The sequence below is a fragment of the Dreissena polymorpha genome, chromosome 13 (genome assembly GCF_020536995.1).
Source record: "Dreissena polymorpha isolate Duluth1 chromosome 13, UMN_Dpol_1.0, whole genome shotgun sequence".
Lineage (NCBI taxonomy): Eukaryota > Metazoa > Mollusca > Bivalvia > Myida > Dreissenidae > Dreissena > Dreissena polymorpha.
In genome coordinates, this window is record NC_068367.1 from 21864090 (window position 1) to 21881499 (window position 17410).

Consider the following 17410-nt stretch of genomic DNA (forward strand, 5'->3'; position numbering starts at 1 on the left):
AAATAACATTTTTAGCAACACTCTTTATTTCAAGTTCTTACAACTATTCAACTAATGTTATGATATTTGTACTTTCTCAGAAATAATCACTTAGATAAATCATATAACTTTTAGTGCTATCACTGGTTACAATCTACTACTCAGACATGATGTCAGGAAGAACCATCCGCCTTGAATGCTTCCGATGAAACTCACGTACAACATTGCAAATGTTAATGTCCATATCCCTATGAATGGAAAGCAGATAACAAGCGGACAACCTGTCCTGACCCATTGATGATCTTAGTTTTGCCTTAACAAGTCCTAGGGCACTGATATTCCTCTCACACTCGCATGATGTGACAGAGAACACACGTGATATGGACAAGACAGTGTACATGTTGGGGTACAGCTGGGAATCACAATCGAAAAATTTGATTAGTTGAATGTTTCTCCTTCAGCAAATCAAATAGCACAGTTTATCACTTACACTCAATGAAGCGTGCAGTTTAGCTGGAGAAGGTTAGATCTTCTGGACACATGCCTGGGGGCTAAATCACACTTATCGACAGCTGTTTATGGCTTAGTAGGGGCATATAACATGAAATACACAAGCGGATATGTTTGAAACTTTAAGGGGCTCATTATTTTGTAATCGTTTCTAGCCAGCCAGTTGAGGGGGGGGGGGCTTCAGCCTCCTAGCCCACCACCTAAATACGCCCCTGCAGAGAGTTTCATTACCTTTTTTGCGTGTGGATTTTTTTTAATTCTTGTCGCAATCTCTTGTTCAAATTTGAAATTAATTGCTGTTTTTTGATGGTCTTAGATTAATTTATATTTTAATTGTTAGTGGCACACATATACCTCAATATTATATCAATGGGCAAGGTTATTTTTTGTAAACGTTTTAATAGTGTAAATGCCGGTAACGTAGTCATAATCAGAATATCACGTACAACAAAAACATTAAATCATGCTTTTAAAATTGCGCAATTTAATATATTTTGTTTTAGAAACAAAGACCTAGTTAATTGATTTACATTTAAGTATAAAATTAAATAAATCGTACAAACACGTCACTGTTTATTTAAATGTTTCTGGTACTAAACATGTTTCGGCCGTAGCCTTCATCAGTAGTACATTAATATAAACAAATACAAAGGAAGTGACGTCAACGTCATACAATAACGTAACGTCGTTTGGCGGAAAAATATATAGTTCATAATATTACATAATACATAATACAGAGATGGATCATTGCTGATACAACAGTCTATTAGTAATAATATAATTTATAAAAAAACATAGTAATAGACAAACATCAAATGTATATGTAAATTATGTTTATGTTCTATATGTCATACAGCAGTTTATTATTTAGACCGTTAGGAATCATAGTTTTTAATTTGTGTATCCAATATGTTTCTTCACATAAACGGTCTAGATTGTTTTGAACAACATCAATTGGTACAAAGGAGAAATCTGATAAAGTGCAATCATTGTCAGTAGATCCAAAATGTGTAGCAACATGTGAAATAGGATTTATTGAACAATTTCTGATATCAAATCTATGGCTATTCATTCTACGGGAAACATTCTGATTAGTTTGTCCAACGTATTGTTTATTACAATTTTTACATGTAATAAGATATATAACATTGCGCGAAGTACAATCAACATCATAGCGTAAATCATACGATAAACCAGTAACACTACTATTGAAACTTGAACACATGTTTATATTATTGCAATGTGTACATCTTGGTCGGTTACATTGACCCGATAAATGAATATCAGTACTGTTATAAGACACCGAACATCTTACAAGGCTGTTACGTATATTCTTAGGTCTTTTATAGGCCAAAATAGGTTTAAATGAATGTAAAGACTTAACACTTTCCTTGTTTGATAATCTGAACAAATCCCAGTATTTGTGTAAAATTTTAGCAATATGAGGAAGTGATGTATTAAAACATACAGTAAATGGTATTATTGAATCAGTATTTCTCTGAGTAACACATAATGCACTTTCCTGTGTCATATTTTTCACTTGAGAAAATCCATTTTCAATAACATTTGTTGGATAATTTCTACTTTTAAAATACTTCAATAAACTAGATAAGGACTGATTGAATACATCATCATCAGAAATAATACGTCTGTAGCGCTTTGCCTGACTGTATGGAATACTCCGCTTACAGGACATGGGGTGAGATGACGTAAAATCTAAGTATAAATGCATATTAGTGGGTTTACAAAAAATATTTGTAACCACAGTGTCTAGTTCACTTTTTGATATAGAAACATCAAGGAAAGATACACACTGTTGAGATATATGAGAGGTAAATTTTATGGTTGAATGGAAGTTATTTAAATTATTAATAAAAGTGTTTAAATCTTCTAAAGAGCCATTCCATATCATAAAAATGTCATCAAAAAATCTAAGCCAAATATATGGTTTAATAGAGGTATTGTTAAGAAAATCTTCCTCAAATTTACCCATAAAAAGGGAAGCATAAGACGGTGCCATAGGACTTCCCATAGCAGTACCCATAGTTTGTAAATAAGTATCATTATTGAAATCAAAACAGTTATTTTCAAGAACAACTTGCAAAAGTTTGCCAACATCATCAACGTTTACATGGTTATTTATAGTTTCTTTTCTTAAAAAATATTTACAAGCATCTATTCCCTCACTATGGGGAATGTTAGTGTATAAAGAAGATACATCAAAGGTTACAAAGTAGCAATCTTTTTTCAATTTAATATTTTTTATCTTGTTAATAAAGTCTGTTGTATCTTTAACACACGATGGTAAAAATCTTATGATCTTATTACATGTAAAAATTGTAATAAACAATACGTTGGACAAACTAATCAGAATGTTTCCCGTAGAATGAATAGCCATAGATTTGATATCAGAAATTGTTCAATAAATCCTATTTCACATGTTGCTACACATTTTGGATCTACTGACATTTAAGTATGACATTCGTAATCATATGTTAGCTTTCTTTCTAGATGTGTTATCTTTTTTGTTCAAAGCTGAATATCTTTGAACTTATATAACGTTACGCTTTAGAAACCTCTGTGCCCCGAGCCGTATATAAAGGTGTCTATATGAACAACAAACGGTAGTTTCTAATAATTTGCAAAGATAAATAAGAGACGGAGTGTAAGCGTTCGAGTTTATCAAGATTGTTTTGCTTTGCAGTTTCCAAAATGGCTCTGTCATTACTGAGTTTGGACTTTATTTTCTTTGTTGCATGACCAATCAACAAGTCATTGTGTTGCCTTGCATATCTTTTAATTATTATTTGGCCGTAATTAGTAAATTAATTAAATCACATAAACTGTCTGAAAATGTGCGTGGTTTAAGTATAGACGATATCTTTTTGATTGGTTATAAAATTTTGTACTTGCAAAAATTCATCATAAAATTGTAAACATTATATTGTTGAAATATGTTGCTGAAGACGCTTAAAACTTGAATTAAGCTTTAACGTATGGGACCGAAAGTCATCAATGAACAACACTTAATCAAACATCACAATCCTTACATTCAGCTCGCTCAAAAACCTCTGCATGAAACGATGAAACGTGGCGATGATAATTTCGAACCAAACAATATACGATTGGTGTTTAAGAAACCAAAGGGATCCACAGTAATTGTCGTTTTGGCCTTGTCCGATCATGAAAACCTGCTAATACTCTGTTTGATGTCCAATGAATGAAATACATTTATAAATATTATCACTATAAAGAGTAATTTCCATTTAATGACTACAATATACATCTGGCAGAGTCTCCTATTTCATTATTGGTATCCTTATCAACACCAAACAGAGCCATCCTTCTTTATTAAAATACCAAAGTTAGACGAATACGGGCTATTAGATTCCCCTGAGGCCCACAAGGCAGCATATTTTTCAAGTTTTTTCTTACTTCATCGTGTTAATCCGTGGCAATACGACGTGTATGTCTTTTATTTGCGGCATTGTCAATTAAATGAATTCAATCTGTGTCAAAGAATAGTCACTTCGAGGGAAGTGTAACACGTTTGTTAACTTTCAGTTTCAGTTTGATAGTTAGTTTTAGTCGTTACTTTCAGATATTGCATCCCTAAGAAGCTTCAACTCCATTAATTGACATATTTCGTTACTGGTTTCTTTTACATGTCATTAACTCGTTTAACATTATCTTGTTGTTGTTTTTACTGGACCGATTTATTAATCTGTTATATACTTAAAGCAGTGACCCTTGCACACGGGGAAATATTCTGCACTCGACCCAATATATAAATGGCTCATAACAAAATTCCGACATGGTAGCAACCGATGATTATGTGTCAAACACTTTCGCCAAAATTTCATCTTGTTGAAATATTGTATGGTATATATCCAGACCTACTCTAATGTTTTCTATGAAAACTTCTATTGCGGTACTTTTGTATGATCTGGGAACTCCGGGCGTCGATAAAACTGTCATGTACGCTCAACATTTCGTTACGTACGTTTTTCTGTTTATTTCCACGACGGAAATCTGAAATGCCTGTGGTGATTTCGTTTTATTTCATCTAATAAACGAGCACGTTGATCTTGTATGTGTAGTGCATTAATAGTTCAACCTCAGTAGCCGTACGTTTATTCACTCTCCATTTTTTCTATAATAGCTGCGTCATGATAACCTTTACCAGTAAACTTCAACCCACTACTTAAACATAACAACTAAGATCTATTGAGATCTTAAGTTCTTAAACCATGCAATATGAGACCCGTTTTGATGTCTTCGTGTTTCGTATATAATCAGCCGTACTGATAATGTGCTTTTGTATGCCTTTGATTTTCTTTCCATAAAAAATAACTGGAGGGAAATCGTTTTTGAGACTTCAAGTCAATAAGGTGCTATGTTTTTCTCTGGGAACCAATGTGACCGTTATTTTGGTAAAAGTGGGTTACCGTTCAAAACAATTTGCACATGGTATATTCAGTTAAGAATATCATTTAATTTGTACATTTCTATACCATAGCCTGTTTGGCTGCATAGTGGTCAGTCTAAAAATATTCAAAGACTTAACTGATATCATGCAAAACGAAAAATATATTGTTTAACATGGGCGCAGTCATTACATTTTACTTAACGTGATCAATATGTGGTTACTCGCAAAGATAACGAATACTTTTTTCTGAATTCTAATGATGGGCACTTAAATGCATGCACAGCGTAAGTAATATTTGATTGTTGTTACATCATTTGATAGTTATTCTCTTTAAAGACTCACGCCACGATGATTCATTTACACCCACGTGAGCTTTTAACCGATTTTCTCAACAACCATGAATCATTTTTATCAAGTCATATGTTTTAAACTCGCTAGTGTACTCCGAAGAGTAACATAGTTATTAAATAGAGTTTGAAATTGCTATCACATGTCCATCGAATCAATTTGTTTTTTGTGATTTTATAAATCAAACGAAAACACAACTTTAAAAACACATCTGCCTGTGCCTATTTAAGAAATTATTTTACTTTGACTTAATATATAACATAAAGGTGATAAGTATTTGTCATTTTGTTTAATGTAAATAATGATATGTTTTGTTTTTATTCTCTTATATTTTAAAGTGGATATAATAGTTCATGTTTTTTGTATATAATGATATTGAAGGGGCCATCCAACGGATTTTGGCATGTCATTAAATGCTTTATATTGATAAATTTAAACATTTGACCTAAAAATCTCCAGTAGAAAAGCAAGAATACAATTAAAAAAAGAAACAAACTAACCCTCAAGAGGGCTCGAACCACTGACCCCTGGAGTCCTGGAGTAAAAAGTCGTCCACCTAGACCACTCGACCATCCATGCTCCTGCTGAGAGCGGATGTATTTTTTATCTATATAAGCAATCCTCGTAGTTTCCCAAAATATAACTACAACAAAACCTTCCAAATTAGTCAATCGTTTCGCGTCGCACGACGCATTATAATTTTCAGGTTTTCAAATCGTCAAAAAATGTGTATAATGGATATTTAAGAGCATAAAAATGGTCAGTTTTACTATTTTCTCAAAAATATCATAACAAAAACAAAAATTTGCGAATCTGAAACAACTTTTTTTAATTTTGTCAATTTACCAATCTGTTGGACGGCCCCTTTAAACTGATTTTGTTTTCCCGAATCGTACTTTCAAACTGTGTTTTTGGCTTACAAGTTATATGTTCTCAGTGGGCATGAACCGTTTTACGAACGTTGCTGAAACGTAATATTTAGGTCGCAACGTCGGCAACCATTACCGAACGTTGCCATAACGTTGCATACAAAACAATACCAGGACGTTTCATCATAACGTTGCAAGGACGATTCAGAAACGTTGCATTCTGATCGCGACATTAGTAACCACTTCCGAACGTTTCTGCAACGTTGCAACGTTTGAGAAGTATGTTGCAACAACGTTGTTTCTGGGTAATTGTGCACTCTTTTAGCGTCTGCTATTTTTCTGCAGTGTTCTTTCTTAAATTCAGTATTAAATTCATAGTTTTTTCCCTTGAATTCAGTATCACCGCTAGGTTGAATGTATACTTTCTTATTTTTTTCAAATAATTATTTTGCTTCAAGAAACGAATGGTAAGTTTACAGTACTTTAAATAATACAGTTCCAATGAAAATATGATCTCTTGTAAATTTTAGAAATTCATTTTTTTTTATTTTACAGATCAGTAGCTTAAACTTAAAGATGCTTAAGATGAACTTTTACTCAACATCGCTGGATAAAATATATTATTTAAGTTGTGTTATGCATTAAAATGGTAGAATTTAGTTTCAACCAAAAGTGAATAGTCAACAAAATTTGCTGAAACGTTCAAATGTCGCAGAGGTTTAGTGGATGAGGTGTCCGCCTAGCGATCGAGAGTTGGTTGATTCGATGACTTCTCGGGGAGCGTTTCATTATCTCCTCTATAGACACCAAGTACTGTTTTTTTCTAGGAAACGAACTCGACAGTGTTCATATCTGCCGATAATACTCGAAAGAGCGGTAGGCAGTTTTGTTTTTTTTTTAATTTTTATATAATTAAAAACAAAGAATTTAAAAATACTGCGTTTGAATGAAACCTAAATACAACGTTGCAGCAACGTTTGGAAAAAAACGTCAGGAAAACTTTCATATACACCATTGTGACAAACAAACTGCAACGTTTGAATGCAACCTAAATACAACGTTACAGCAACGTTGGGTGCCCACTGGGTTGCTTAGATAATTGTCATCTATAAACACGCGTTGTATTGATAGTAACAACACCCTTGTACACTGCTTTTTTCTCTCACAATTACACGTTGCTTAGATAATGATCTTCAGCTATCACCCAAAAATATGTTTTATTAATAATATAAACGAATCGTCAATTAACAAAATGCATATTAGTACATTTGTACATGTTATGGACATTTTATAAAATAAGTTTAATTGGTATTTACATGTTGTTCTATAGCGAGCATCTTCGATTTAGAATTTTCATATTGTGTTATTTTTAATTAAATTGTCAAATTGCTTTCTTTTTTGTTATTTATGTTATGCTGAACATTGTTTTTAAATGTAGCCGTTGCATGGCAGAAAGAATTAAAATATACTCTTTCATTGAGACAAAAGTCAATGTTATCCACTATAATTAAATGTTTGTTTTTGTAAACTTATGCAATATGATAAAACATCACCGATTCGATTGACAAAAAACAAAACATTTCTTACAATTTTCTTACAATCAATGTCAATCAGTCGTATAGAAATGTACGTAGAAATGTATGTAACAATCATAGTAGGTCTATCAAATATTTCCAGTAAGTCAAATAACATATGTAATTGCATCGTCTCTAAGATTCGAGCTTTTACAAAAAATACATTTTGGAAGAAGTTTGTTAGGTAAACACGAAGGAATGTCTTTTATTAAAAAAGAAACTGTGTGAAAGATCTGTTTTAATAAGAAACATCACTGTTTAATAATCCGCTCCAAATTTATTATTATTAACTGGCCGCTGATCATATGCTTTTCTCTCTAAAATATGTCATACACATTTGTATATTTTTTCAATTAAATGACAATACTTTCTACAAAAGTATTATATTGCTATATATGAGCCGTCTTTAAATAAACATTATTAAACATACGATTTATTGAAGCCAGCATGGTTTTGATGTTACCATCAAGTATTAGCTCTTGAAAGAAAGTACCAAGAATCACCAAACAAAATAAGACTCGATGGTAAAGTGTTAACTGTTGTATCGGTTTAACAGAACAGAACATATATTTTATTTAGACTTATACATAAGTACTTCGTCTTAATACATACAATATAGAAGTAAGTATGTCACGTGTTCAATACATTTAATTTGAATACAAATAACAGAAAAATATTCATTTAGTAAACTGTAAAAACATACAGACTTTAAATGACAGAAAGATTCTGAAAGTGATACCGGTTATATGGTATTATTGATCAATGAATTGCAAATTACAAATGCTTCTTTTATATATTTACACAACTTTACAAGTTCGTTTTTTTTTCAGATGAAGTCTGAAGATGGTGATACTTAAACACAGATGGATTAACATACACATAACGTTTAAGGTATTTTTGTCTTAAAACATTATAACATGGACACATACAAACGAAGTGAAACCCATCATTAATAGCTCTTCTTATGCAACATAAACAATATCTTTAATTGGGTGGAATACCATTGCGGACATACCTCCCTGTTTGGATTTTAAATGGATGTACACAAATTCTTCCTTGGTAACACATCCCAATAAGCTTCGTAAAATATTTTAGATTTAAACACTCTATACATGTCCAATATAGAACACATAATATAACATACCATTCTTGATAAATCTTTCTATAAGTCTGTTTTAAAGCTGGCATTTAAAAGAAGTTACAACACAAAGCTAGGGTTATTAAAACATTTCCATAACAAGAAATGGCGCGGCAGAGGCCGACGCGTATCCCCACGCCGCATGTTTGACACAGAGCGCCCCAGAATGGGGCCATGCATAGTTGTGATTGACCGTATTGTCATAAGTGATGCTCAGTATCAGTTTGAAGTAAATAGGTGTAGAAATGAAGAAGTTAATGTAAAATAACCTAAAAAAGTGTAAATCTCTGACCCTGCCCACCCAAACCCCCATCGCTTTTGACCCAGGGGTCATATCGAAATGCCAAATAGTGCACTGTCGCACATATGCTCATAGCTACCATGTGTGAGTTTCAATGTTCTAGTGCTAATAGTGTAGGAGGAGATAGTGGCCAGGACGGACGGACAGACGGTGAAGATAACCACAAAATAGATTTCAATATCTAAACGCGGACCCTAATTTCAAGGCCAAGGTCACTGTGGTAAATTTTTGTATGCGCATGGAAAGGTCTTGTCCAGATACACATGAGTACCAAATATGAAAGCAATATCTGAAGGGACACAGACGTTATGAGCTTTTTTGAATCGCGGTCGCAGATTTCGAAACCTGAACGCGGACACCAAGTTCAAGAGTTTCATGCGCATGGAAAGGTGTTGTCTCGATACACATGCGTATCAAATATGAAAGCAATATCTGAAGGGACACAGTAGGTATGAGACTATTTCGAATCGCCAGTCGCAGATTTCGAAACCTGAACGCTGACCTCCAGTTCAATGTCAAGATCACATGGGTCAAAAACATTTTGCACATTGAAAGGAGTTGTCCAGATACACGTGCAAATCAAATATGAAAGCAATATCTGAAGGGACACAGTAGTTATGAGCCTTTTTCGAATCGCGGTCGCCGATTTCGAAACCTGGACGCTGACCTCAAATTCAAGGTCAATGTCACAGGAATTAAAAAGTGTATGCACATGGAGAGGTGTTGTCTAGATACACATGGATACCAAATATGAAAGCAATATATTAAGGGACACAGTAGTTAGGAGCCTTTTTTCGAATCGCGGTCGCAGGAACATTTCTGACCCGTCCCCACCTCAACGCCTATAACTTTCGACCCAGGTGTCAGATCAAAATTCCAAATAGTGCACCGTCGCATATATTCTCTTAGCTACCAAGTGTGTAAGTTTCAAGGTTCTAGTGCTAATAGTGTAGGAGGAGATAGTGGCCAGGACGGACGGACAGACGGCGGAGATAACCACATAATCCCCACTTTCACTCTTCAACATTCATATTACACATTGTATGGAGAACAATATTAGCACTCAATCTTATTTTAAACAAATAATTAAAATAATATAAAACGATTAGAGTTAAGTGGGTATCTACCCAACTCTCCATTAACACATGCCCTACAACTGTTGAGTATTGCTTCAGCATACATTTACAGCCATTTAAATGATACGTTTTGTTTCTTAAGACTTTTTTTTAAATATCATATTTTTGAGGCATAATAAAGAATCGAATAAATAAAAGTATTTTAGAATTTAGATACTACATTTTACACTGGCACAATATAGTATTTATAGCCTTAAGTGCTTTACCTAAACAATGTTCTTGGTTTAACTAGCGAGCAGTGAAACTAGCTGTATAATGTATAACAGTAGTTAGGTAAGTAAAACTATTAACTGTTTCGATGGTATGGTCATAATATGTCAATCTCTCATTTTGGTTTAAACTGCCATTCTTACGGAAAACCATAATGCTTGTTTGAAATGTTTACTTTAAGACCCCAATATCAAACTAGAAATGGCGCGGCAGAGGCCGACGCGTATCCCCACGCCGCATATTGTCCCAGGGGCGCCCCAGGGTTGGCAATGGTCGCAGACTTTGAAACCTGAAAGCTGACCACAAGTTCAAGGTCAGAGTCACAGGGGTAAAACATTGTATGCGCATGGAAAGGTGTTGTCTAGATACATAATGCATACCAAATATGAAAGCAATATCTGAAGGGACACAGTAGGCATGAGCCTTTTCCGAATCGCGGTCGCAGATTTCGAAACCTGAAAGCTGACCTTAAATTCAAGGTCAAGGTCACAGGTTTCAAACATTTTATGCGCATGGAAAGGTCTTGTCCAGATACACATGCATACCAAATATGAAAGCAATGTCTGAAGGGACACAATAGTTAAGAGCCTTTTCCGAATCGCGGTCACAGATTTCGAAACCTGAAAACTGACCTCAAATTCAAGGTCAAGGTCACAGGGGTCAAAACATGTATGCACAAGGAAAGGTCTTGTCCAGATACAAATACATACCAAATATGAAAGCAATATATGTAGGGACACAGTAGTTATGAGCCTTTTTTGAATCGCGGTCGCAGGAAAATCTCTAATCCGGCCCCACCCCAACCCCCATAACTTTTGACCGAGGGATCAGATCAAAATTCCAAATAGTTCACGGTCGCACATATGCTCATAGCTACATGTGTGTTAGTTTCAAGGTTCTAGTGCTAATAGTGTAGGAGGAGCAGGTGGTCTGTACGGACGGACAAACGGACGGACGAAAGACGGAGATCAATACAATATCCCCACTGTTTCTCCGTAAAGCGTGGAGATAAAAACAAAAAAAGATTATCCAAATGGGTTTTGACTTTTTCATGACTTATTTTGAGACCATATCATCAGCGGAAAGGAGTAATATACGTTAAATATGGTATATAATTAAAACAGACTCTATATTATGTTGTAATTACATCTCTAGGTCCTCTAGAAACAGAGAAAAGAGCGAAGGGAACATTGCATCCCCTTAGCGTAGACCAACGGAGTAACGAAAGTAGTCAGAATAAGTAGAACATGATTTAACATTGTCATATATATCCTTAATAAATTGAAATATTTTAACACTTATACCAGTTTTATGAAGTTTTAACCACAATTCATTTCTATATAAACTATCAAAACATTTCAATATATCTACGTGTATTACACAGAGTCTTTTATTTGTATTAATAAATTTGTGTACAATAAACATAAATATGTATATAGCATCTATTGATGACTTACCTTTACGAAATCAGAATTGTGCTTCCGAAATACTATTATTATTTTCACAAAATCATTTGATGCGCTTATTCATAATTGAAGCCTGGTGATACCATGTATCGGTGTATTAAGCATCTGTATTCATTTTTTTTAAATCGTAAAGAATAAATAAAAAACATCAGTTCGTTGTTTTGTATCCTTTTGTGAAGAAATTAAATTCCATTATGAACAATGATACATTTTATATCGATATAAGCTGGGTTCTGCATACGGTCGAACGACATATTGTTTGTTATGAACTGTACTGCGTGTCGGTGTATTAACGGTTTAACGCTTTGTAAATTATTTTGCAACAAGTTCGAAACTGTCAATTTTGTGCTATATAAGAGTAATTAGTTAGTAGTTAATTAAAACAATACATACAATTTTACCATTGATTTCATTAGTTTGCATATTGTTATTTATAATATTTAAAATATATGCGCACTTTATTAAAAAATAACAAAATAATATAACCATTAATACAGATTTCCAAAAACAAAAACTTGGCAATAACTTTCGAATTTATAGTCCTCTAATGTTAATTTAGTGTTAGCAATTTTAAATCGAACTTTCTTCAGGCAAAATTTGGTGATGTTGGGACTGAACATAAAAACATATTAATTGGAAACACCAAGATTAAATATCAAAGACAAAAAACATTTTATTTAAATTGTCTGGTATGAAGTTTGAGCAAGATATCGTTATCGTAGTAGCATGATCATATACAGAAAAAAATACAGCACCATCTAACGCGCGCATTGCCGCGTGACATCATTTACTACGGCATGTTTTTTTCGGAAAAATAACTGACGAAAATCGTAATATACACTCTCAAGCCTTAAAAACTTATGCAACTGTGCATGACTTTGTGAACGACATCGTATTTTGTTGAAAAAGAGATCTTACTTACCAGAAGATAGGCTTTTTACCGGGTAATTTTATTTACATTACCGTGGAAAAAACTTGTAAACCGGTCCTCAGAAGTTATTGGGCAGAAATTTTACATGTTTCGGATTATATCGATACGTCGAACTCACCGATATGCAGTACTCGAAGTTTTGTAATAAATAGATTGTAGAAACACCTCATCATGCGATGAAAAGTTTTACGTTCAACTCGCATTCGCAAAAAAATGTTGTTGTTTTTTTAATTTTTAACTGCATTAACGATTGATTCTAAAATCTTGCCAACAAGAAGGGATTTATCTGATAGTGTTTGTTTTCTATTTCATCGTGACTAAGAACGTTTTTTCTACTATTGTGACTAGTAAGACCATTGAGCTTTAAAATGCAATAAAGTAGTCGCTATTCTTCTTTGTTGCTTTTTATGTACATCGCGATGATCTATGCTATTCGTTATTGCCAAAAATTTGTTTTTTTATTTACTAAGCTTTTCTACCAAAGAAGTGACCAATGACTAAATACATTGATCGTCAAAAGGCATGTATTTGTAATAATTTCGCTCCTGATAATGTGTCTGAAGTACAATTCTTCCAGTGTATGTCTTGTTTAATTTTCAGTCCATCGTTCACGACATACCAAGTTCATGATATAAAACTATATAAATTCATATCAAATCTTGGAGACATTAAATAAATTAAATCATGTTTGCATTGATTTTTCATCAACACAGTCCGATATTTATACAATACCAATATGAACATTTCAGATTGTATATTCCCCTCTATGAAAACCATTTTAATAAAATAAATATGCAATCATTTGTTTTAGAAATACGCATTGTAAACAATGGAAAAAGATATTGAAAAACGTAAAACAAAATCATATGAACCACAAACATTTGATGACATCTTGAAATCATCAGATTTTGAGGCGGATTTTGGCAACAAAACTGACCAGAACAAAAGAACAGAGCACACATTTCAGTGCTGTGCTCCTTGTGGTGCTAAGAATGTCAAGAAAGAAGCAAGAAACGTATGCCAGCAATGCGAAAACGAATTTCTATGCCCTGAATGCTCTGAAAACCACACAGTTGGCAAGTTAACTAGAAATCACGCACTCATCAGTGTTGAAATGTTCATCGATACTTTAAACAAAGTTATCCTATTCTGCGACCCGTGTAATGCTAAAAATTTAAAAAAAGAAGCTAAAAACGTTTGTCGGAAATGTGGAAACGAATTTCTTTGCGCTGAATGTTCTGAAAATCATAAAGTCGGGATGTTAACTGGAACTCATGTTCTTTTCAGTGCTGAAAGGTTTGTCGGAATTTTACAGAAAGACACCAAATGTTGTGAACCTTGTGATGCCAAGAATATAAAAACAGAAGCTCTTAACGTATGTCAGCAATGCGAAAACGAATTTTTATGCGCTGGATGCTCCGAAAACCATAAAGTCGGGAAGTTAACTAGCTCTCACGTTCTTATGAAGGCTGACAAATTCATCAAGACTTCAAAGAAAAACATCAAATTATGTGACCCTTGTGGTGCCAAGAATATAAAGAAAGAAGCAAGAAACGTATGCCAGCAGTGTGAAAACGAATTTCTATGCGCCGAATGCTCTGAAAACCATAAAGTTGGGAGGTTATCTAACACTCACATTCTTGTGAGTGCTCAAACATTTGTAGAGACTTCAAAGACAGACACCAAATTATGTGACCCTTGTGTTGCCAGGAATGTCAAGAAAGACGCACAAAATGTATGTAAGGAGTGTGGAAACGAATTTCTATGCGCCGAATGCTCTGACAATCATAAAGTCGGGAAGATAACAAGCAGTCACCTTCTTGTCACTGCTAAAATGTTTGTTGAATCATTAAAGGAAGAAAGCAAATTTTGCGATCCTTGCGATGCCAAAAATGTCAAGAAAGAAGCACGGGACGTATGTCAGCAGTGCGACAACGAATTTTTATGTGCCGAATGCTCTGAAAACCATAAAGTTGGGAGGTTATCTAGCACTCACATTCTTGTGAGTGCTCAAACATTTGTAGAGACTTCAAAGAAAGGCACCAAATTATGTGACCCTTGTGTTGCCAGGAATGTCAAGAAAGACGCACACAATGTATGTAAGGAGTGTGGAAACGAATTTCTATGCGCCGAATGCTCTGACAATCATAAAGTCGGGAAGATAACAAGCAGTCATCTTCTTGTCACTGCTAAAATGTTTGTTGAATCATTAAAGGAAGAAACCAAATTTTGCGATCCTTGCGATGCCAAAAATGTCAAGAAAGAAGCACGGGACGTATGTCAGCAGTGCGACAACGAATTTTTATGTGCCGAATGTTCTGAAAACCATAGAGTCGGAAAGTTAACTCGCACTCACGATCTTATGAGTGCTGAAAAGTTCGGCGAGACATCAAAGAAAGAAACTAAATTATGTGACCCATGTGGGTCCAAGAACGTAAAAAAAGTAGCCATAAACGTATGTCAGCAGTGTGAAAACGAATATCTTTGTGATGAATGCTCTGAAAACCATAAAGTTGGAAAATTAACTAGCACTCACGCTCTTGTGAGTGCCAAAAAGTTCGTGGATACTTCAAAGAAAGAAACCAAATTGTGTAACCCTTGTGGTGCAATGAATGTCAAGAAAGAAGCACGGGACGTATGTAAGCAGTGCGACAACGAATTTTTATGTGCCGATTGCTCTGAAACCCATAAAGTCGGAAAGTTAACTCGCACTCACGATCTCACGAGTGCTCAAAAGTTCGTCGAGACTTCAAAGAAAGAAACCAAATTATGTGATCCTTGTATGGCCATGAACTATAAGAAAGAAGCTCGAAACGTATGTCAGCAGTGCGAAAACGAATTTCTATGCGATGAATGCTCTGAAATTCATAAAATGTTAAGGTCAACACGCACTCACGTTCTTCTGAAAGCTGAATCTTACAAAACAAGTGTACAACAAGAAGAGTCTGTTAACATGTAAGTATATATTATGATTATAACTATGTTTACATAAAAGTCACTTATATTGTAAAACTCTCTGGGTAGCAAAAACCATACTTTCCTTCGAAATATGCCCCTTTCTGCCGTTACGATACTGAGACAACCCGAGCGTTAAATTGACTTGTTCCTTGCGAATGTCGACCAAGACACATATGTTTGGTATGGTCTATGAAATTTGATAAGTTTAATTATATCAGCTATGAAAAGGCCGATTTCAAGTTCGGCATCATGTCACCATTTCAAGTATTGCGTAACATGAATATATATGCGTAAAACGAGCAAATGGTTCAAAGTTAAGCATTTAGATTTCAAAGTATAAATATATCTATTGAACTAAATAAACTATTAAAAATGTGTAGGCACTTTTCCTTCAACTACGCAGCATATAGTAGTTACATTGTCTATCTGAACGTCTTACCGTTTGTTTGTCTGTGTGGAGCTTCCTATCTCAGCCATTAAACCGACTATTAAGGCACAATTATACCTTTCACACATGGACACCACCACAAGACGACGTTCGTTTTAAACATTTGTATCCCTCATACAAAGATCAAGTGCACACTTATAGGTCAAAGGTATATTTTGTCAAAACAAAAGTTTCAAATTCCTGTTTTAGCCAAAACTTGGCTATATATTGATTAGTACTCACCACAAAAATCACCATCAGCACATACAACGTGTTTCATGAAACACATATCATCCACTTTCAAAGGTCAATGTCACACTAAAAAGTTAAACCTTACCATAAAGCAGCTTAAACAGTTCTGTCTTAGAAATAACTTCGCCATATGTTAATGGATTATGAAATAACTAACCACCAATGTTATTCGACAAAGCGGCATATATTACGTCTGTATGAAGCTTCCTATCTCTGCCATAAAATAAATTGACACACAAATGTAAACCACCATTTAATGTCGCGCGTATCACCCTTCTCCCAATCTTAAAGGTCAATGTCTTACTTAGAGAGTAAACACAACATTTTGCCATAAATCTGCTTGATTATTCCTGTCTAAGCCATAAATTTGAAATTTATCCATTGAGTTTTAAATAACTTTCTATAAATATCCACTATCATAAGACGCCATCTCGCGTGTAGCGCCGTCTCCCTACCTATTAGAACAACGTCACCTTTAGAGGGAAAACATCTAATGTCGACCATACAAATCCCTGTTTTTGCTATAACTTTGCCATGTATTCATGGGCTTTGAGATAACTTCGCAAAATTATCAACTTTTTAAGAACGGCGTTTCTCGCGAAAAACCTTTGACCTTACCTTTAAGGTCAAGGTTTCACTATGTAGTAAACGTTTAAATTTTGCAACAAACATTATTGTATTTCCTCTAAATTTGCCTTTTTTGGAGTTTAACAAAATTGGCAATACATGCATACCATCATAAGTCGACATATCTTGTTATAAACGTGTCTCACTATCTTTAAGATCAAGGTAACGTATGATGGCCAAAGGTGACCCTAAAGCTTCTTTTGTTGACATTAGGGGAGGTTTGATACAAATGTGTTATTGCAATGTGGGGCATAT

General features: G+C 34.3%; 1 protein-coding gene across 5 annotated transcripts in view; it reads left to right on the forward strand.

The window, feature by feature from the left end:
• The window catches only part of LOC127856203 (oocyte zinc finger protein XlCOF7.1-like), a 39370-nt gene that overhangs the window by 1935 nt on the left and 20025 nt on the right, over nucleotides 1–17410 (forward strand). For 4 of the 5 annotated variants that reach the window (XM_052392271.1, XM_052392272.1, XM_052392267.1 and 1 more), the window contains exons 2-3: nucleotides 8540–8600; nucleotides 13703–15846. In XM_052392271.1, the coding sequence (XP_052248231.1) occupies nucleotides 13721–15846 (2126 nt within the window). In that variant the 5' untranslated portion in view covers nucleotides 8540–8600; nucleotides 13703–13720. The remainder of the gene's footprint in view (nucleotides 1–8539; nucleotides 8601–13702; nucleotides 15847–17410) is intronic. The other variant, XM_052392268.1, reaches the window with a different exon arrangement.